The following is a 23799-nucleotide window of genomic DNA, read 5'->3' on the forward strand; positions in this document are numbered from 1 at the left end:
TTACATAGTTTTATACTAAATTAGGTATTTTTTCTGTCATACGAGGAAGCAATAAAAGCAATAAAAGCCGCAAAGTACAAAAAAATAAACTTGAAATGAAGTTCATCGAAAAGTGATTATCTAGTTCAGTTTCTATTGAAAATGTATTTCAGAGAAAATTCAAATATTTTTTAAATATTTCTTTAAATTTTTAAAACAGAAAAATTATTGTAATTATATTTACACATTGAAGTTGTAGACAAGAGAAAGAAACTGCATACCATGTGCTTGGGGAGTGTTCGACACTGATACACAAGCGGAAGAAACACCTAGGAGGGTATTTTATGAACCATAAGGATCCAAGACTAGGAAAGATAGGCTCTATACTGCCTATTATTAAAGAAATCGGACTTGGAGAACCACTCTAATCCGACTAAGGGACACAAATTGATCTTTTAGGTCGCAGTGCACTATCCCTTCTTTCTATCATAATCAAAATAATAATAATAATAATAATAATAATACACATTGATTTATTGGTTTAATTTCACACATTTAAATATACATAATTAATCCTCCATGCATGTTCTTAATTTTAACAAAAAACTGAAAAACTTGTACGTAAAAGAAGATCTACCTTTTGCTACCACTTTTGTCGCAAGAACACTTAATGTAGTAGATTTAGACTTAATCAATCCAGTCGAATTTAATTATTTAATAGGTCTTTCGTCTTTACCGATGAACAGTCTAATAAGCTATCAAAGAAATATCTTCCTAAAAGTGTTTAATGGGTTCTTTTTCCTGCAGGTTTCCACAACTTCGGCAGTGTGGATGATGCGGAATGCATAATTTCACTGCGTGGATTTCTATACAATTAGGAACAATTATATAAATTAATTATATAATTGTATAATTTTATACAATTTTTTTATTTATAATTTATATCAATTATATAAATTCAAACACTCTTTTTAAATTAAGATAAATATTATATATTTTCTTATATGGATACATAATTTTATATATTTATGTTTATACTTAATTTATTTACATGACATAATTAAATTATTAAAATATTTAAATAATTATTTTGTTTTTTTTTAGGTCGACTATCATTTCTTAATTTTACCGGAGACATGACGGTGCGTGTGGACACAGCTTCAGCTTGGTTTGGACAATTATTCATGTCTCTTTCACAATTTGGCTGCCAGCAGAATTTCATGCAACGTTATGTCAGTTTAAAATCCCTAAAAGAAGTAAAAAGGTAAATCAAGATTAATCTATGGTATAAATTTAATGTGCACTATTGAAATAAACAAATATAAACAAAAAAAACGCTTTATTAATAACACATTTTATTTATTTACAGAGCTATGATGTTAAATATACCCGTCATATTTATTTTCTTCTCACTCTCATGGATTACCGGTTTAGTAATCTATTCCACTTATGTGAACTGTGATCCCTACGCAGAAGGCTATATTGAAAAAACTGATGGTATTCTGCCGTTTTTCGTAGAAGACCAATTAGCCATTATTCCTGGATTCTTAGGCATTTTTATGGCGTGTCTTTTTAATGGTGCTTTATGGTAAGCTACTGCTACTGCTACTGCTATTGTATAATATACAATATATAAATTTTAATTATGATATACTAACAATGAGTGGGAACACTCGAAAAAAATATTGTTTTCGTGACAAGTTTAAAATAAGAAAAGAATTAACGTTTTAATTTTATTTTAATCGCGCACAGCATGATGGTCTCAAATTTAAATTCATTGGCAACTGTTTGCTGTGAAGATTTCCTAACTTTGTTGCCGCACTTCAAAGGACTCGGCGACAAGCAGCAATTATTTATAATTAAGGTTGTAACTTGTATATTTGGTATCGTCATCGGTGGTGTGGCCTTTGGCGTAGGTTTGTTATCGGGCGTAATTGAATCATCGATGTTGGCATTCTCTGCAACATCTGGACCACTTTTAGGCTGCTTCATACTGGCCATTTTGGTGCCAGTCGCTAATTGGAAGGTAATTAATAAATTTTCAAATTAAGTTTTAATTATGTTTGGTATAATTTTAAGTTGAATTTATTGCTGCATTATGCAAACTCAACAACAATTTCGATTTGTGTTATTTGTTTTAAATTTACTAACACTTCAACTTCTGCTATATTATTTATATTTTGCAATAGGGCACTTCCGCTGGTATGGTGGCTTCATGCGCTTTTGTTTTGTGGATTATTGGTGGTTCCATGACAATAAATAAATCGTCGACTGATGATTTACTGCCAACATCAACGGAGGTAAACAAAATAAATTATGCAAACGAATTTTACATGATGATAAAATACTACATTGATTTTTTTTCCCCATTATTTATTTTATAGGGTTGTGCAAATTTCACATTTTCGCAATCAATTCGTAAACCTAATGATGACTTTCACTGGTTGCTCATGCACACACCAATCGAGAGCGACTTTTCTTTGGCAGCAAATTTTTCACAAATGGAACAAACAACAACTGCATTCCAAGAGGAGTACGTACTCGTAATTAAATATTAAAAGATAAATCACTAAATATTGACATGCATTTTGTTTATCTGTTTTTCTCAGGAATCCTTTAAAAACCTTTTACTCAATTAGTTACATGTACTACAGCTTGATTGGTACAGCAATAACTGTGTTTGTAGGTTTCATCATTAGCTATCTTACACAAAGTCCTGATGACGCTTACGATTCAAACTTATTGCATCCACTTGTTTTTAAATTAAGTCAACGCTTTTCTGGCAAAAAACCTTATTACGTCAAAGAGGTCGACAGTGACTTAACTTCAGTCACCAATGGCAAGGGAGCCAAAATCAATCACGCTTTTGAGTCACAAAACGAAGCTAATCTTATTATCGGTGCAACGGCGGCAACAACAGCTACAATCAACGGTCAAAAGGATAAACGTCCCATTGAAATTGTTTTTACACACGGTATAGTAGGAGACAAGTCCAAATCCAATACTGACTCAAGAATTGCTACAGCAGATATGCAAAGTGCAAATAACAGTGGGACTTATCGCCAATTTTCAGATAAAGATGTAGTGTGATAATTTTGTTAATATTTTAGTTACTTAAGTCTCAATACTTAATACTTAGATATACGTAAAAACCTTTAAGTTAACAAGAATATTAAAATAATATAATTAAGATTCATTTAAAAAAAAAACAAAATCTGTGCAGGGGATTATTAAAAAACCTACAAATAATTATTATTATATTTATACAAAAGTAGTATTTGCTATTAATAATTGGCATTTGAATTACTTAAAAAAATATAGTCAATAAAATAAGGAATTAATACAAACTTTTAATATCTATTAAGAAATTTTTACAATATAAAATATAAGATATAATAAATATATATAAAAAAAAACTTCAATAAAGCTTAAAAATAATAGTATAAGAATATAATACTTTAAAGACAGTACCTATTTTCTTATTTTTAATTACATTAAACAAAATAAAAATATAAGAGAATAAAATTAAAAAGTAATATAAAATTAATATTTTATTTAATATTTAAAATTCGAAACAACGGGTTATAAATACATAATTAGACAAATGTAATAAATAGTATAAATAACATATAATAAATAATATAAATATAATAATAATAGTAATAGTAATAATATAAATAACTATTAATGATATAAATAAATAATTAGGCAAATGCAATAATTTCAAATATCAATAAAAAAAATTTGTAAAAAATTAATAAAAAAATTAAAAAAAACAATTACCAAATAAAACATTACTTATTAATATAACATAATTATAATTATTTTAAACGATATAAATAAAATTCCGAATTTCAAAAAACGAACATTTAAAAAGTTACATTTTTAAAATTATTTAATAAATGAAATAAAATAAATAATAATTTTGTGTCGATAGTTTTAAACTAAAAAATAAAAATTATGCTGATTATAATAAAATAATTTCAAACATATTAATAGCAAAAACAATAATAAGATTTAATAATAAAATTATTTATTAAAAGAAAATATTTATCATTTACAAAACTAAATATTAGAATATAAAAAATATAATATAAATAAAATAATAAAAAAAAAATATTAAAATATAAATAATACAATAATGTGTATAATGTAATATTAAAAAAAATTGAATTTTAAAATATTTATATTAGCTTGATTATAATTAGAATCAGCAAAAAATAAATAAAATATATAATATTTGGAAATAAAAATATGTTGGTTATATAAAATTTATAATATACGCATACAAAATATTATAAATCTAATTGATATAATATAATTGAAAAAAACCAAATTATAATTTTTATTATAAATAATATTAAACTAATTCTAAATACAAATTAATAATTGTAAAAAAAATATTATATATTAAAACAAAAATAATATAATTTTTTATAATTATAAATTAAGTATTGATTATAAAAGTAAATAAAATATGAATACAAATATGTATATAAAATCAAAAAGAAGTATAACTTAATTAATATATAATTTAAAATAAATGGAATACAACAAAAAATAGTATAATATTAATTAAGAATATAATAATAATTATAACCATTATATACATCAATAATAATGTGTTGAAAACAAAAACTACGATACAATAAATTTATTGATCATTAATTAATATCTTATTAATTAATAAAATTAATTAAATAATAAGTTTAATTAGTTTCGAACAAAGTAATAAAAAGTTGAATACATATGTATAATGAGATTGTATAAATACTTTTTTAAAGTAATAATGTTATTGTATTAATAAATATGTCGAATAACTTTGGTGGCTTATGCAAATATATATATATGTATATAAATTAAATATCACTTGAAAAATTAATTACGATTTTATTACACAAATTTATAAAAAATAAGTTTTATTTTAATATATGAATGTCTAAAATTAATTTTGTTTAAAATGTGTGCATGTTAACTTAAATTAAAATTTTAAATATATATTATTTTATATATATTATATAAAAATATTAAAATATTATTTTTTTTAATTTAAAATACGGTACTCTAAATAGTTAAGTATAATAAGTGTGTATTACAAGCACATGTATGAAGATAAAAATACTGTGATTATTTTATTAATGACTTTTATATATAGCGCTTTAAAATAGAATTAAATAAAATTTAAAAATATATAAACTAATATTATAAAATTAATGTCAAACAATGCATGTACAATTTCGAAAAATAACCAATGTACAATTAATTTTATAAATAATATAAGATAAATATATTTTTAAGCTATATAATTTTTATATAAACCTATTATAAATTAATATTAATAATATTGTATATGTTCATATATATATATTTACACAAAAATACGGTTAAAGTTAATAATAAAAAAAAATTCCTATTAGTTTTATAATAAAAATTATTATGTATTTTTTTAAATATTATTGTATAATATAGAATTTAAAGACGTGTGTAATATGATGTACTTATAACAAAGAAATGTTAATGATTTTAAATAAATTTAAATATTATCATTTAATAAATTTAACAGAGAAAAAACGTCAATTTTATTTATGGATAACTAGTATTTATTGTAAAACCTTCATACATAGGCAACAATCGATTTATAGGATATTTTATGATTAAAATCAGGGATTTATATTTATTCCAAGGCTCTGCATAAATTCGTTGAGTAATAATGAGCCATATAACTTGATATAATATTGCTGGGCTTCCGATATGTAATTGTTATATACGCACACGATAGTAATACTTTGTCATTGCAACCCTAAAAAAACAGCTTCTCGGAGATCTTTAGCATACATGATTTTTTGGGCAGCCAAAAATTTTTCGTAAGACTGTTCCAGTTTGAGAAATATTATTATAGTTGAAGATGCTTTGGAGTTATGTGATTAATTTGAGTTGTCTCATCACTGAAAGCTTTGTTAATTATAATAGAATAAAAATCCCCAAGTCTGATATGTCTGCCAGAAAAACATTTCTGAGTTGCTTTCTATGAAAACCCAACTATTTGGGAACCGTCTGGTATAATGTTCTCTGTCTTCATAGAAACACTCTCGAGGACTATTTCAAATATCCACCAACAGTCTTCTTCAACTCAGTGTATAGAGAGGTGAACAGATGTATATTTGATTTAAGCAGGATTTGAAAACATTTAGTTCCTCTTATAAATAATTAGGTTGATGAAACTCGTTTTTATATTATATGATATTTTTGAACGAATTAAATAATGTGAGAAAAGTCTTTATTAAATATAATAAGAGTCTTCCTAAGTTAGTTATTAGCTACGTTAATCACTCTAATTCTTTATTAAAAGATTAAATTAAAGATCTGGATAAATCTCAACATATTTTAAAATTATGTAATTTTAAATGTTTATTTGAACTTCACTTTAAGATTAGTTCATCTAAACTTTAGCAACTTTGCAGATAATATGATTGGTGATTCATTCGTGATATTCAACATCCTATTATCTCGGACATCCTTATACTTATCAATTAACGGGAATTCCCATTTTTGTCTTATATTACGAGAAATTGTAGATAACTGTTGAATTATCTTGGAATACAAAGCTACACGCAAAAGTCTGCCAGTGTTCGCTATAAAGAACCTGGTTCACAGTTCAATTCTTTGGTGATTGTTACTAATAGGCTACGAAAGGCGGAAACATGCGTAATTGAAATATATTATTGATCTAAACTGGATCGATGGCTATTATAGAAAAAACAAAGGTGTAAAATCTTTAAAGGAATGATTAATAAGTAATATATTGAAACAGTATAACTAAACGTCATCACATCAACAGAGCTAACTACGTCCCATGTACTGGAACTACTCATTCAGTTGTTTTTCATACATCAAGATCAACGGTGGTAAAAGTGTATGTTGCCATTGCGCACACAATTTTCTTATTCACGTGCCCGCTAACACATGATGTCTTACATGCCAACAACAATTATTCAAATCAATCCCTTGCCATAGTTTCTTCCAGTTACTACTGAAAATAGGCGGTAAATTCCTTGCGAATTATTCCTATTTAGAAATAGTGTTTTCTGACGTTAATCGCTATCAACATTGAATCGAATTCTGTATTATAAACAAAGTAAGTCCTTTGAAGCTCTTGTGGAGACAACCGCTGTAAGGACTTAAGCCACTCATCAGTCACTGTTTTTGGACAAAGGCGAATCGTGGAGCAAGTGAATGTCATCGATCACCCATCAAATTTCACTCTTTACACGTTTGGTGTTAGCTTGGATCAACAGTATTTATCAAACAAAGTTTTATATAAAAAAAAAACAATATATTAAGTCATATTCATGTGGTACTTTTTTACATCACAAATCTGATAAAAACGTACTTAAAATTGGAAATTATATATACAATTGCTTCAGATACAGAAAGTCACAGATTTTTAAGCTAAACTTATATAAGTTTATAAAGTAATAATACATAACACAATATTTAAGATTACATACAAATTATTTTGTTTCCATATAAACGTTTTTTCTATATTTACAGAATTATACTCACTATGAAAAATATCAAAGCTTCTAAATATTAAATACTGCGTAAACCAAAAATAGATGATTGCTTTATAAATTCATCAAGTTTCGTTTGGAAGAGTTCCGAAGTAACTGGTGTGCCTGGTGTCCAAAGCGGATCACGTACTACATACTCAACCCAAACTTTGGCATACATTAATTGCAACAACTCTTTTACATTTAAAGCTGCAGTATCAGTGTTTAAAACAAATCTAAAACAAAGACAATTACAATTTAACAAATTAAAAAGACAATCTAGTGCAACATACTTTAGACCAGACGGTGTTTCCAAGTAATGCAGCGCATATCTATTCGTTTTATAGTATAAAAAACCTTCACGTGGATCATGTGGAGATATTTTTGCTACAAATGATTTGATCGAATAAAGCATACCGTAAGTAAGTTTAGCTTCCTGTAATATAATCGAAATTATTTATACAAAAATAAACAAATTCTCAATTGCCACATACCTCCTCTTTTGTCATCCCAGACTTTTTTGTGCGATTCCATTCCGTGTAGTACAAAAGTGTGCCAAACTTATCAAATATATATAAATTAAAAACAGTCATTATTAATATTTAATTATTTTTTATATATATGCACAGCATTAAACTATTTGCACAAACAACTTCTATTTTTAACGGGACACAAATCAACAAACTGAAATGACAAACTGTGAGCTATGTTTAGTAAAATAAAAATGCTGCCAAGTCTCCTCGCTTATCATCTGCACAAAGTGTCAAAAACATCTGTTGGCGATAATATGTTTACTTGCACAAATTAGTTTAATTTCGGGGAATCTACAATATACCATATATCTTGTTTGATTTGATATGTGATTATGTGGCTATTTATTATAAATAAACATTTTATAACATTAAATATATTATCTGCAACTACGTAATTATAAATTTTTTTTTTAAATTATTATGCCTTAAAAAAATAATTTTGTTTGCAATGCAAAAAAAATAAATAAGCAAAAAAATAACAAAAAGAATACTGCAATAGATTGTATTACGCATCAATTTGATAGCGATAAAATTTGTGTGGTAAAGCTATAAATAATGGCGACACTAACCAAGCCAAAAAAAGTATATATACGAAAAGTTTAATATTTTAATATAAATTTTAAAATAAACTTATATTTTAGGTCTCAAAAAAGGACAAAACCCGAAATAAACTAGAGTCGAATGAAGCCTTACCAGAAGAGTCCACTAACACTGAAATTTCTGTAAGAGTAGTTGATGATGATAATGAAGCATTAGTACAAAGCTTACAAGAAAAGTTACATAAATTAGAAATATTTGAAACAGTAGCTACTAGTTCTGATGCAATAGTCAGCCATGACTGCTTCATATCATCCGATTATAAAGAACCAGACTATATAAAAAACTCTCAAAAAAATGCAAAAACCTCTCAAACAATATCATTGCAAGATGAGCTCAATCAGGCTGCAGCGGACGAACAAGAATTACCCACTACCAGCAAAGCACTAACTAATATAACCAGTACAGCACTAACTGATACCTTCTTGCAGGATAATAAAAATAATATAAATGAAACAACAGTTGAACCATCATCTAGTTCTACCACAGCAACGGAGTCAATTGCAAGTGAAATAGAACAGGATGTAACACCGACCGCTCCTCCATCAAGCATTTATTCAGCGGCAATTTTTGCTCCTACACCGACTATAATACAATATCCAAATTTAAAACCCTTACAGTATGATGAACAAATATCGAAAGTAGTTATGAAAACTCATAAAACAAAAGCTATAGATTCTTGTATAATCAATAGCAACATCAAACCATTTACCATTGAGGAATTAAGACAAATATATTCTTGCAAGGAATTAGAAATCGTAAAGCAATTTGAGTTGGAATTTCTTATGAACTCACTTCTAGAATCATATGATGCTGATCCTCTATATAATGCCTTAAAGGAATATTATAATTTACAAAGCAAGTTAACAATGAATTTATATGATGTTAACAAATTTCGTACTGAAGCTGATGAAGCGCGAGAAAATATATGGATTGAAGTACCAATAACAAAAACATTTTCCAATCTCTGCGCTGACAGAGTTGAAGTTAAGGAAAGTGTAACATATAAGTAAGTTATTAGTTCAATATAATTAATATAATCAAATGGAATACATATACATATAATTATAGTATTGCTCAAGTCGATGGTGGTAAATTGGAAACTGCCTCTGCAGCACTAACACGTTTATACGAATTAGTGTGTTATACCTATACAACGAATTTGATTATCGCCAAGATAACAAAAGTGAAGGTATGAATCATTACATGTAATTAATTACCATTACAATTTATGAATATTAATGCATTAAAGATTGCATGCCATGCAATAATTGAAATATTACTAATTTGTTTCCACTTTTTTAATATTTAAAATTCCAATTTCAGATTGATCGTATTATAACAGATATACTCTCAATTCCTGATGCAGCACAATTATCCCAATTCGGCACAGTTTCACTACACAAATTCCTTGATGCTGAAACGCTAAAATGTGTTTCACAATTACGTCGCGCAATTTCTATACTTTTTCATTTTTCACGTAAAATAAGTCCAAATGCGGTATGTTTAAAAAACAAATACAATTAAAATATATATATAATATTGTGAGTTTTAAAAATATAGAATTTTGATGCTGATTTAAAATGTTGGCTAAGAAAATTAGTTTCACTGCAATTACTACTTGCAACAAAGGAAGACCACTGGTTTTTATTGTTCAACATTTTACGCTGCCCAACAGGAGTTGGAAGTTGGGCTACAGCGTTTTTACAAGTTCCATGTTCAACAGCAGCCGAAAATGTATCCAATGGTACTCGACCTAATGAATTACCATTACAGTTGGATTCACCTGAAATTAATCATTGCATTGCTGTATTACAAATCTTACTTCTACCCATTAAAAAGCGAAATGATTATTTGACGGCGTTTACACAGGTTTGTACCCATATAAGCTTTATAAATAAAGAATAACTAATTTTTACAATAGTCCCATAAGGAAATATCTGATCCTGTTAAAGAGGAACGCTGGATTTTAATCGATTCCGATGGTGAAGATAGTCATACGTCAAGTGGGGAATGTATTGGCCTTAAAGAAAGTGATTTAATTGCTTTACTAAATCAAATTCCGTTTGAAAAATTATTTAGGTAAACACATTTTTATTATAGAATTCATGTTATATATATTAATATTTATTCTGTATTTTTTTCAGTTCTGTTTTAAATGTTGAAAAGTTTTTAAATGATTACATTATTGAAGCTGATCTTATAACTACCCATCAAATGTTAAGAACGATTGTCTTTTTTTCAACATTAATAGATATATTTGGTGAAGGTATGATTACATATAATACTGAACGTTATAAGCAGCTAGCGAAACGTTTAGGACGACTGGTGCGTCATACTATTCAATACGTGATCGATTATCATGAACTTTTTATGTAAGTTGCTTGCTAGTTAAATAATGGCCTTATTCAAATTTGAAAAACCAAGGAAATTCTGTACAGAATATGCTAAGATTTTACTCTCAAAAACCAAGTTTAAAGAAGCCATCAGAGATTGGTATGGATAATATCTTCAATTTTAAACTGCCATTTCATTTTCATATGGAAATAGAAACCGATGTGTCCATCAGAGTTGAAAAAGATTGCAAAATGATACTGCAAGAAAATTATGTTATTGTTGTTGCTACAAAAATAATTACACCTTCATGGCTATCGTGTTGTAAAATACTGATTTTAAAACATTATTAAAAATTAAAAGCAATGGTACCTTTATACGCTCCTCATGTGATCTTAGTCTTTAGTGAAAGAAATATTTACTTATCACCAACAAAAACATTCGCCAGTCTCTTGACTTCAGACAAAAGGCATTTTTTAATTGCGATCCCATTTTTTATACAGGGAATATAAGGAGAACTTGTTAGCTGGCACCGACAACAACTGTTATTTATGTTCTCATCCTTTGAACACAGTTATTAAGCTGACTTGTCTACATTTTGGACTACTTTTCACCTTTAATATTAGAACATAATTTCGCAAATAGCTTGTGTTCAATAATCTGGAGTACTAATGTAATATAACAAATGTTAAATCCGCAAAAAGATTAGAGCCCTATGAGTTTTGGCATTTTTCTTTGCAGCATAACCGAACGAGTATCATTTATTTTCTAATATGGTAGATGGTTAATATATGAGGTTTCAAAAGATCTACACTAATTTATGACTCATGTGAATAGGATGAGGATGCTTTCCACATTCGCAACGGAAAGTAGCTCTGTATAATTAAAATTATTGTGGAATAATTCTATTTTACAATAAAGACAACCAAATAAAGTAACATAGTGGGTGCAACAACGATCAACAGTTGAGTTTAAGTTGTTATAATGTTATTCATAACAAAATGAAAAAAATGTAATTTAAACCTCTAATTAAAACAGTTGTTTATTGACAGTCATTTGCATCCTTTTATCAATTCTGATATCAATATACATAATATATATACATTGACGTTACTTTTATATATATATGAAGTATTAATCAATATTTAATATTATTTTTAGGTCCAATAATCTGGCGAAAGATTCTTTAACATGTGAACGAATTGGAGTAGAATTGAATGTGTTATTAATGAAGGCTTGTGGTTATATATATCGTACACGTAACTTAGCAACATGGCAATACTTTTCATCATTGCCATTCAAAGCATTGAGTGCTGATACAATATATCAATTATTCTACTATTTAAGTGTTGGCTTTCCTTCTAAATTCGAATTACCGACTGAAGGTAAATACATATAAAATTTATAATATATTTTTATAATAATAATTATATGAAAAAAATGTGATATTAATTTATAAATAATATGCATGTAATTTATTTTTTAATAGTTTTCTTAGACTTAATGAATTCACCGGAATTTTGGACAAAATTTAATGTTGCAAACTCTGACTCATCAGCTGAAGATCTTTATTATCTACTGCAAGCATTTTTTGAAATGGCAAATGAACGTGATATCGTCAACGACTGGGAACTAATAAAATCTATATGTCTACATATATTTAATGTAAATTTCTTTTCAACTACTTGAATAATGAAATGTATATATTTTAATATTGTTATAGATTGGTTATATAAATGAATCGACACGTGAAATGTGTTATAAAACATCTCGTGATATGTTAGTTAATCTTACACTGGCATATGAGGACTTACTCTCATGTTTATTAATTCAACTTAAAATTCGTTTCAATGATATTGAGAATGCACATTATCTATTTAAGTCATTGCCCTTAGAAAATTGGAAACCTAGTTTAGATAGCTTCGAAATACTTTCAACGTGGCTGCTACACTTTAATTATCAGTCCAAAGAAAATATGCTATCACGCATTATTATAAGCCACCTTAATTGGGGTTTCGATTCTGATGGGCGTTTATATTTACCACATAATATACATGTACGTATGGCTTGTTTAATAACTGAAGCACTGTCAAAACATGCGCCGGAAGTAGTTGGCACAACAGGAATTACAGAAAGTGTGCGTCAAGTATCGAGCATAATTGATTTTTCACAATCTACTAAAGATCAATTCGCCACTTGGTGCTGGAGCGTTATATCTGTCTTACGTTTACATTTAATGGATCAAAATGCTGAATCTGTAAAGCGTACTCTACAAAACCCAATCGATCCTTTAATGTTTGTATCAGATTTAGAACGTATTGATACAATTTATCAAGGTGTAACTGAGAAACGTCCACTCGCTTTATATGTTGCAATATTAGTAAGTTTACACGGACATTCCATACCACTTATTTGCCAAAAAGGTTTTGAACTTATGAAATTATTAGTGAACGATTATCGATATCCAGCAGTGATACGTTGCCTGGAATTAATTGTACCATTATTTCTAGAAACCCCAGATACACTAGCAAACTGTGAAAAGTAATTTTGTAAATAATTTTTTTATTTATATCTTTTAATTCATATTTTTATTAAATAGTTTTCATGCGGTTCTGAATAGTATTTTAAACGCCGATAAGACATATTTAAAAATGGCCAAAGATGTTTTATATCCAAATTCAGTGGGTCCAGTTCTTGAGTTATTCGACAATATGATACATCATCAAATAACATCATATACAGAGTATGTATTTTCATTTTAAATATGAATTGATTTATTAAAGTATTTTAATATTTTAGTTATGGTCTGGCTACACCTTTAAATCTTATTAATGTTTGGCTTAACTGCTTCACAAGTCTACCCAACTGGCAGAATAGTAGTGTAGTTTTTTTACTGGATAAAATATTACGAGTTGCATATCAATTTCCAGATGCCCGGGTGCAAGCCGTAGAATATTTTCGAAATTATTATAAGGTAAATTTTGTTTACATCATATTTTTTTTATTATTTGTAATATTTTTTCAAAATTTATTTTTAATTAATTATACCTTATGTTAAACATGAACAAAACTCAATTTATTCTTTGATAAGATTAAAAATATTAAATTATTAATAGATGTAATATTGATGGTTCAAATTTATATGCATTTATACCATTGCAAAGACCTTTTGAAAATACTGTTTAAATTATCATATATACTTACAACTCATTTAATCAATTTATATGTATTTATATATGTATTTGTATTAGTTTCTTTATTTTAAATTTATTTTTTTGTTTTTATAGGAATGTAATGAATGGAAGAACACAAATAAATCTGCATTGGTATCATTTTTCAGGAGCAATCAATCTCGTATACCAAATTTAAATCCTAACTATATCTGGTTAGCATTGGTACTATTGGAAATTGAATTTACCGCAACTGACTCACATTTCTGGGCAGAATTATTAAGACAATTAACAGTGGCCAATGACAAAATAAGCGTTGAAACTGCTTTGAAGGCAAGTATATGTGAATCTATTTAGTAAATTAAATGAATATATATATATATGTATATATATAATATATTTAACAGAAAACAACAGCGATTACAAAAATATCAACATTTCCAGCCCAATTACTGGTCATATATAAATATGCAAATCTCATGTCTTTAATGGATATCAATCATCCACTATTTCCAATAGTGAATCAAAAATTTTTCGAACTATTTCTGTATAGAGTACCACTGCATTATGACGAGCACAGGTTTCAAATTTCTTTAAATTTTTTTTGCAATAAGAAATTAAATTTTATTTTTTTTTTTAGTTTTCAGCATATTTACGGTGTATCGGATAAATTTTATGAATTCAATGTGCCACTTATGAAAAAAATAAAAAGCAATCTAAAAGCAGCCGAAACATTTTACAATAATGAAGCAACAGCCAAAGCTGATGATGATGCCTTAAGCTTCTATTATAGAAATTGTGCAAAGTATGTTTAAATACAGAAGGGAGAAATAATGACTTCTTTGTAAAGTATATTTAAACTAGAAATTTTCTAAAATAATTTGAACCACTGATCAGGAATTCAATATGCAAATACTTTACCATACCTGATCTTTAAAATATATTTCTAATGTTAGTTCTTTAAATTTACAGAAATAGTACTCTGTTAGAAGAATTGAACACATTAAACTAATTTAGAAAACAAAGAGTTTAAATATACCACAAACAACCTATATATAAATGCTTATTGCCATTCAGAAAATCGGCAAAGAATTTGGAAGGTCAAAAGACTTGTACTTTGAATCATAGTTTATTTTATATGATTTATTTTTCTTGACTTATCAAAGATCTTTACGCTCTCACTCTCTTTACTTAATTTTAACTGTTCTAGTCAAAGAGAAGGGAGGGACTCTGTAGAACCCCCCAGATCTAAGAAAGAGCAAAAGTGGCCAGTTGTACTAACTGGAAAAGCCTAAACATAAAACGTTTTATAGTATATGCGTGAATAACGATACATGGTCGTACATTGCACGGTGATCCACTACAACTTTATTTTAGTGGGCATTTCTTTCATACGGCCTTAAATGTTTATATATAAATTGTCTGCATTCTGAATGCATTCTATAAATCTTCTTCCCTAACATTTAACATTTTGTTACAATATATTAATTTTAACTTATATTAGAATGATGAATACGTACTCTTTATGGTTGGAGGATACGTCCATTAATAAACTGACAAGTGATCAGTATAATTTCCCGCCTCAATATAACACAGAAAAGCTGCGTGAAATAATGAATGGAAATACGGTATGTAGGTTTTGCCTTAAAAATAATAATTTTAATTTTCATATTTATATTTATATTTATATTTAATGTAGTCACATTGGACGGAATTTTTGTATTTACCTAATATACGCAAAGAACAAAAATATTTTGCCGATCTTTGGGCGAGAAAAAATTTTCGCTTAAAGTCTACAAAACATTTACGAAGTCCGCTACAATTAAAACCTAAAACAACACCAATTGAACGTATTAAAAAACAATTGTCTTCCTATGATAAAAGAGTTAAAGCTCCGAAATTTTCCAACTCTATATATAATATCGGAATGCAAATAAACGTGGAAACGTTTAAGGAACTGAAGAAAAAACTAGCAATTACTAGCAGCACAGCAACGTAAGCGCTTTTGTATTTACTTTTAAAATATAACAATACAGATATTATATTTAAATTTCTTTGTTTTTTTTTTATTATAGTAAATTTCATATGACTTCATGTGAATTAAACTCCATTAATCGCAACTATATAGACACAATTGTTGAACTATATCACATGGTTCCATATAACGAAATAAAAATCAAAACCTGCAATTCATTGCTATTTAATAGAAAGTGTACAAATCCTGCTCGAATCACGGTTACTCTAGAAGCGATACGAAAAAATGAAGCCATTGAAAGAAAGATCGAAAATTATTGTGAACGACAAAATAATATTATTAATGAAATTTCCACAATAAATGTCGACAATTTTGCACAAGCTATTGAGGAAATAAGTTCTGTCACAAGGTATGAATTAATTTTTCCTTATATATGCTATTTTTTACATACATACATTCATCAATTTTAGTATACTTAAAACTTCTACGACCATGAATTCTGAGCCTATTCGGAAAACTGGTATTAATTTATTTTATGAAGTCGTCAACAATATAACAGATGTTACCACAAAGTTTTCACCCACAAAGGAATTTTATACACAAATACTTAGTGATCTCGCTGTAAGTAAATTAATAAAAAAAAACTTAATAATGGATACAGCATTTATTTTTATTTATAGATTTTTATACAAAGTAATCAGGAGCAAGAAGGTCTTTATGTTTTGGAATTGTCATTAAAACGTTCAGAGTTGCTTAAAGAACTTGCCGATGTCTTTATGCCTGGTCGCACACATCCTGAATATTTTATTAAAATGTATAAATTTTTAATTGATTCCCATTTAAAGCACTGTGATACTAAAACACTGTTTGTACTTTTCTCTAAGGTATATGCCAAATTAATTTGAATTTTTAAATAGTATATTAATTATTTTTATGGTTTTTCTAAAACGCAGTTCGATATAGTCACGTGGTTAGAATCATTTCGTCCTAAATTAAATGATATATATAAATTACTACAGTTGGTTTCAAATGGTTTAGAGTCCTGGTCGCAACCAGACTCTGTACTTCTGCAAGATCAGTTTCGTCGTCATTTGGTCCATATATTCGATTATGATTTTCCGCAACATTATGGCGAAGTATTACAACTGGTGCTCGATCGCATATCTGATCAAAAACTTATGCCTATCGTTATATTAGACTTACTAAATTCATTACTCCAACGATTTAATTGCGAAGCAATTAAATTAGACACTACTTCTGAGCAGATACGGGAAATATCTATAGACTTTGCGCGTCGTCAAAATTTATTTAATTTAAAAGCGGTAAGTTTTTGTTTATAATAAATGCAAGACATTTCCTAACAACGTGACATAAATATGGAAAATGATCATTAGTTCAAGACACAAAAAAAATCTATCTGAAACAAAGAATATTTGAGGTACACAACAAATATTATAATAGTTGATTGCAGTTCCTATAAGTTGTGACTTGTAAAATTGTTCTAATTAAAAACGCACGACTGGTGGTATCGTTGTTATCTTTTGAAAATCAAAATTTGAACAACGAAAGTATCGTGCAGCTTTAACTTGTTTGGTTAACTAATGCGGAAGGTAATTGCTTAAAATTCGGCAAGTACTAAGCTTGGCTCTTGTAGTGCAACAATTATAAACCGACTTATAATACCAACGAATATATTTTTAAAAAGCACTGCTTATGAGTATTTGACAAACAGCTATATGATTAGCCAAAAAAAATGCAATTAATTGAAAATAAAAACTATTAAATTCTTCTTTGTTTAAAAAAATAATAGAATAAATAATTTGGAATGAAAGAACTCCTTCGCAATATTAAATATCAACGGTAAGTCTACCTGAAATGAAAACTCAAATCTAGGAACTGCTTCTCATATACCTATATGTCATGTTACAAAAATCATATATAATGTGTATATGCATTTCATATATTATTTTTAATATATTGTTTTTAATATATTGTTTTCTTTTAAAGGCGACAGATACAATAATGTTATTTGCACGGCATTTCCAAAGGGAACGTTTACATCATGGCCTACATGGTCTCTATCCGAAGCACAAAAATTATTGTCAACCTTTATCAGCCTGGTTTTCTTGTTTTGGTCATACACTTGTTGTACAAGCTATTTGCACATATCAGGACCTTTTAGCCGATCAAAGTTAGTTTATACTTTATATAATTAAGATTGTTTTTTATACATATATATTTTTTATTTATAGTTAGCGATATTTTGTTTGGCTCGCTTATTGATATGTATAAACCATGGCTCATAGTGTACACTCAAGAGACTATGCAGGTTGCAACATCTAATTGGATACGTCAATTTATTGAAAATGGCAAGGTGCTTTATCCTTGGAGTGACCAGCATGTTGAAACTTGTAAAGTTATTATCGATCCATTTATTAGAACACTGATATTCGTTTTAGAATACCTACCAGGTAATGTTCTACATAATAGTTTATTTTCTAGTTACAAAAAAAAAATTTTTTAATTAAAAAAAGTATTTTATTTATATTATTCGTACATTTAGTTATAACACAATTTATAACAATTTTTTAAGATAAATCTACAACATAAAAACAATATTATCTCATTATTATAGTATTATCTGGCCGCAAATATTGATATATGCATATGTGAGGCATTGCCTTCATCCTTGCAAATCGTCTAAAATGCGTAAAATGAATGAAATGAGTTAATGAGCGAAATAGTTGACCACTCCGTCTAGTTATTAAACCTATAAATTTTATGAAAGTAATATTTATAAATTATACCGATAATGTATAATATATAAGAGGGAAGCTCTTGTACCGATGCATGCCATTAGTCAAATTGTCATAAATACGGCAGCCAAGTGTATGCACAGGTTCTATATACATTTCGAGTGTTGTCCTTTAGTAGACTATTTGGTTCGCTCATACTATGGGAGCTCAAAAAAAACGATTTTTAAAAGCTTAAACAATTTCAATTAGTTCAAACAATTTACATTACTAGAGTAGTACTCTCTTTTATTTACTTTATCAATTTCTAATTTATTTATATATATATCTTAAAACTCCGTCTAGTTAGAATCAGCCCAACATTCAAGCGTTATAGCGTATATTATTGAAAACCACTGTTTCTTCTCCTATTACGTCCAGCTGTAGCACAAAAAACTGATGATATTCATCATCATAATTAAATATTACCTTTTCAATCAGAATGGGAATAACAAATCGGCATTAGGAAGTAACTAATAACTACGACATATTGTCACTACGGGCCACCAATTTTAAATTTATATTCTGAAGAGTCTACTGCTATTAGCAGTCACTACAAGTAGTTTTAACTATTTTTAAGATTAAATATTTAAATTTAAATATATAATTAAATTTAAACTAAATGTTTATTTAATTTTTATGCAATTTATATTATAGCTTCACACAAAATATTGGGTCATACATTAAGCTGGTATGTTCATCATTATGGTGCACAAAATTTAGAATCCCACATATATGCACCTATACATAATGGACTAGCCGCATTACAGTGGGAGTTATACAAACCGCAACAGAATTATATAGATTTAATATATGATAGCTTACAAAAGGTTTATAAAAATAATCGCACGTATTTTTTGCTTTATTAATTTCTTTACTTTTAGTTAATACCGGAAGCGCATGCAATGTTAGGACATATATTTATACGCATTAATTGGCAGTCATGGTTTATGGATACATTACCAACTTTTCCTCAACAAATGCAGGATACAATACTTTCACGACTTTTTGCAATATTTATCAAAATTGCTTTCGAACCTAATATACACATGCACATAACGACAAGTAAAATTTTGGAAGATGCTATGCAATATCCGTGGCATAAAGTTGAGTATGCGGAGCTAGAAAATCTACTGAAATGGTTTGTGAACACTGTGGAACCAGCGATTGTATTAAAAATTCCAGGAGAAACCAATTATGTGGACAGAGCTGTATTAGAGTATGTGTATTTGTCTATCTTTATGTGGCTGTGAACCATATAAAATCTAAACCAATAACTCTGTTTAAAAACCGGGTTAACTAACTTTCTAAAATTTTTGCAGCGAATAAATTGGTTAATGGTTCAGTTCAATTACACTAGGAACCCGTAAAATAACATATCAAAACCAGTTTAGTTCAGAACTAGTTCACAGCCACAATAAATATTACGTCTATTTATTTGTGCTCACGTTTCTTTTATTCTAGCCTATTACGTTTATCATGTGGTATGATGCCAGAACTTCCCTTAGAAGGTAGCGTAGGGAATGCACCAGCAAAACGTGTTTTATATACGCGCGTTTTCGTACGTTTACTATATGCTTGTGCTGCGAAAAATCAAAGACTCTTAGCTACCAAAGACGGTAATGCAGCATTCAAAGCTGCTTTTCTAGAACTCTTGAACAACATGGATAACGTAGTATTGAGTATTACTAAAACGAAAACTATAGAAGAACAAAAACGTGAGGCACTCACATTGATTAGTGAAATTCTACTGCCCATGCAAACCCAAAGCGAAGAAACTACTAAGTATGATTCTTATAATTTTGAAATATCTGCCTTTACTTTACATTTAAAATCTATTATTTTACAGTGTTATGGTAAGCGTTATGGTTAACTGGCAAGCACAATACTGTACCGCTGGAAATTTACTTATGTGCAATACTCTAACTGCTATTGGTCACATGAACGCTTTTATTGCTAGCACATACACAATACTTGAGTCAAGTATAGTACATTATTTTCGCACATCAGACGAGTCAAAAAGTTGGCATACGCCTAGTTGGCTTAATCTAATGCATACTCTGCAAATGTCGTTAGATAAATTACAACTGATGCCTATTATACGCAGACCATGTCTGTTAACCTTACACACATACATTTTATATAAATTGGAAAAAATGGAAAGCTCTGGTGAACAGATTACATTTCTACAGGATTTAGCTCAACTCATACAAAATATTAAAACGAGGTAATGTTTAATTATGTAATTATTTATGTAATTAATGAAGTTGTTTTATACTGTATAAACAAACAGTCCAGATACTGAACCACATTTGGCTATTGTTTGGGGACTTATTATATCACGTGGATGTAAACTGCTAGCTGTTACTGAAGTAGCCAAAAAGCCATTGCAAATGTTAGGTAGTTATTTAGCTTTGCTCTCGTCGCAAGCGGAAAGCTGGGGAGAAGGTTTACTAAATGCTATCGGATTAAAAAAAGATATAATAACAAATCAGTAATTTTTACAAATTTATTATGGTATTTATTTTTTATTTATTTTTGATTATTTAAATAGGCGGAAAGTGCTAACTCGTTGTCTTGCTTGCGTTATTTTTTCACTATTTCCAACAACAAGGTAAATAATAAGCTGTCTCTTATTATTTCTTAATTTGAATTTTATACATTTTTATATTTCAATTAGTGGACCATTGTATACTCCTCATCAACAATACGCCAGCACACTCAACGATTTAAGTATGCTGTTGGCTAATAAAAAATACCAGAATATTAAGCCATCTATAGTCACAGCCGTAAATATCATAAAGGACACTAAAATACCAAAAACGCGTGATGTGCCACATTTAGTTTGTCGTTTAATAAGTTTATTCTATCAGGATAATTTTCTAACTACTATACCGGAAGTTTGGGATTTTGACTTTAAATGGCCTTAACTCTAATTTTTAATACATATTATGAAAAAAATTTTTTATATTTATATATATACAACTTGTTTTCCATATTAGTTTAGTATGTATACAATACAGCGAAAATTTTCATTCTATTCATATTTTTATAAAGTAAAGATTTTTTATATTAATTAAAAATTTATTTAAAAAATATCCGAAAAACGTGACTTTTCCTTACATTATTTGAATATCTAATATTTATTTATATATACATATATATTATTTTTATTTGTTGGACAAAATGAATTTACTTAATTTATTTTAATACAAAACTTTTAAATTAAAATCTATCAAATTGAAAATAATTCAAATGAAGATATTTGGCGAGCAGAAACAATGCGTCTTTCACAGACCTTTAGTACCATAGTATTTGTTATACCTACGCTACCAATCCTTTCTTGTAAAATCTTTTTAACTTTTTAACGCTATCCAAAAAGTCAAAAAATAATAGTTATTCTTAATAGAGTGTGAGCAAGATAACAAGCTTCCTATGTTATTTTATATAGTATTCATCGCCATGCAAAGGCCTAATACTACGGTACTCAAAAGCACAACGTCTTAATACAAAGCATCAAGTAACGCCCCATTGGAATAGCCTACCTTATTCCGCCTTTACCAATGAAGATAAGTATGTAACCAAATCTTCCATTTTGGTTAGATGCGAAACCCGTCTAAAATTTCTGCTACAATGTGGGCTGTAGCACCCGGTGTGAATACGCAACACCACGCCGAACGAATGATAAACAAATACCTGAACATTCTTCCCGCGTAAGTTTGGATATTAACCACAACCACTACGAATTCAACCTCATATGGTCAGAACAGCAGAAGCTGTAGGCCAACTGACTGCCCGTAGTACCAACAATCCTAACCGCGGAAGAATTCTGTCCCCACATTCCGCAGGGGATGTGAGCAAGATAACAAATCACCTTTGATGAAATAATAACTCTCCATCTTATATTCTATAAATTCTTAAATTGTGTATTCAAATTTCCAAAATTTGCTACGTTAATAGGTAGTGACTTACATACTATGATATCAACTTTGAAATCTTGAAGAGAAAATTAAAATTCATGGGTTTGGATAAGGTTAGAGTTAGAAGGCGACTTGTTTGAGTTAAGGAATGAATAAAGGGGTGGTCATGAATATATATAAACCGGGCTGAAATTGGCTTGTTTATTAAGACTTGAGAAGAGATCGACAAAGTCATAAAGGATAGAACTGCAATTATGGCACACATTGGGAATTATGAGGCACACACAATTATGGCACACTTTTTGCTGCATGAGGGACGTGTTTTTCTTTCCTAGGTATATAAGGTGGAGTCCTGTTAAAAACTTTATTGCTGTTCAACTATGATCTCAACGATGATACTGTATCTGTATGGAGGGTAGTTACCACTAATTTGTACTCAACCTCATTGATATTGACTTCATGCAGTAAGTGTCGATGTTTTTATGATAGGAAGACTAGCATCTTCGGATGCAGTGTGGCGGGAGAATTTTACTGGTCATGTTGCGATTAGAATACGAATATATGTGGGCAAGTAAATTTTGCTCAAACATTAGTTGTTTCTGCTCTTACAAAACAAATACTTTAGAGTCTGCATGAAGATACCTATCTTCATATGGTACTCTGGCAGCCGGTTTGAATTCGTGGAGCTGGGTTTGGACATACTTAAATATTATTCCATTGCATCTCATAGAACTGTGGAGTCTATACTGTATATGCTTCATCACGATGGGAACTATAGAAACCAGATATACCACACTAGATATACCACACTAGATATACCGCACTAGATATACCACACTAGATATACCACACCAGATATACTACATCAGATGTACCGCACTATATATACCACACTAGATATACCACACTAGATATACCACATCAGATATACCGCACTAGATATACCACA

The 23799-nt window shown here is 28.6% G+C and overlaps 3 protein-coding genes across 4 annotated transcripts in view; 2 read left to right on the top strand and 1 right to left on the bottom strand.

The window, feature by feature from the left end:
• Positions 1 to 3335, top strand: part of LOC119681518 (sodium/iodide cotransporter) — a 106049-nt gene extending 102714 nt beyond the window's left edge. Inside the window, exons 8-13 of the mRNA XM_038094738.1 lie at positions 1084 to 1243; positions 1349 to 1567; positions 1732 to 2005; positions 2169 to 2279; positions 2364 to 2512; positions 2589 to 3335. Of these exons, the coding sequence (XP_037950666.1) occupies positions 1084 to 1243; positions 1349 to 1567; positions 1732 to 2005; positions 2169 to 2279; positions 2364 to 2512; positions 2589 to 3069 (1394 nt within the window). The 3' untranslated portion in view covers positions 3070 to 3335. The remainder of the gene's footprint in view (positions 1 to 1083; positions 1244 to 1348; positions 1568 to 1731; positions 2006 to 2168; positions 2280 to 2363; positions 2513 to 2588) is intronic.
• LOC119681520 (trafficking protein particle complex subunit 1) lies at positions 1137 to 8228 on the bottom strand. Its single transcript, XM_038094740.1, has 4 exons — positions 8024 to 8228; positions 7823 to 7965; positions 7543 to 7765; positions 1137 to 1226 (listed from the first exon to the last, which is right to left on the bottom strand). The coding sequence occupies exons 1-3, from the start codon at positions 8120 to 8122 to the stop codon at positions 7570 to 7572; spliced, it is 438 nt and encodes a 145-aa protein (XP_037950668.1). The 5' UTR covers positions 8123 to 8228; the 3' UTR covers positions 1137 to 1226; positions 7543 to 7569.
• A 262-nt stretch (positions 8229 to 8490) lies between these two features.
• Positions 8491 to 22017, top strand: LOC119681521 (ectopic P granules protein 5 homolog). 2 transcript variants are annotated; one of them, XM_038094741.1, is made up of 30 exons: positions 8491 to 8644; positions 8704 to 9668; positions 9731 to 9851; positions 9986 to 10159; positions 10223 to 10531; positions 10584 to 10741; positions 10807 to 11034; positions 12155 to 12378; positions 12483 to 12658; positions 12717 to 13534; positions 13593 to 13736; positions 13793 to 13967; positions 14281 to 14496; positions 14571 to 14743; positions 14804 to 14968; positions 15668 to 15791; positions 15863 to 16158; positions 16239 to 16547; positions 16609 to 16759; positions 16819 to 17022; positions 17092 to 17460; positions 18146 to 18329; positions 18391 to 18609; positions 19588 to 19760; positions 19815 to 20149; positions 20395 to 20715; positions 20780 to 21157; positions 21224 to 21424; positions 21485 to 21544; positions 21611 to 22017. In XM_038094741.1, the coding sequence occupies exons 1-30, from the start codon at positions 8618 to 8620 to the stop codon at positions 21858 to 21860; spliced, it is 7647 nt and encodes a 2548-aa protein (XP_037950669.1). In that variant the 5' UTR covers positions 8491 to 8617; the 3' UTR covers positions 21861 to 22017. The 2 variants fall into 2 exon arrangements, with proteins under 2 accessions (XP_037950669.1, XP_037950670.1); XM_038094742.1 differs by having other exon boundaries at positions 10593 to 10741.
• Positions 22018 to 23799: the final 1782 nt, after the last annotated feature.

The sequence above is a fragment of the Teleopsis dalmanni genome, chromosome 2 (genome assembly GCF_002237135.1).
Source record: "Teleopsis dalmanni isolate 2A chromosome 2, ASM223713v2, whole genome shotgun sequence".
In the NCBI taxonomy this organism is placed as follows: domain Eukaryota; kingdom Metazoa; phylum Arthropoda; class Insecta; order Diptera; family Diopsidae; genus Teleopsis; species Teleopsis dalmanni.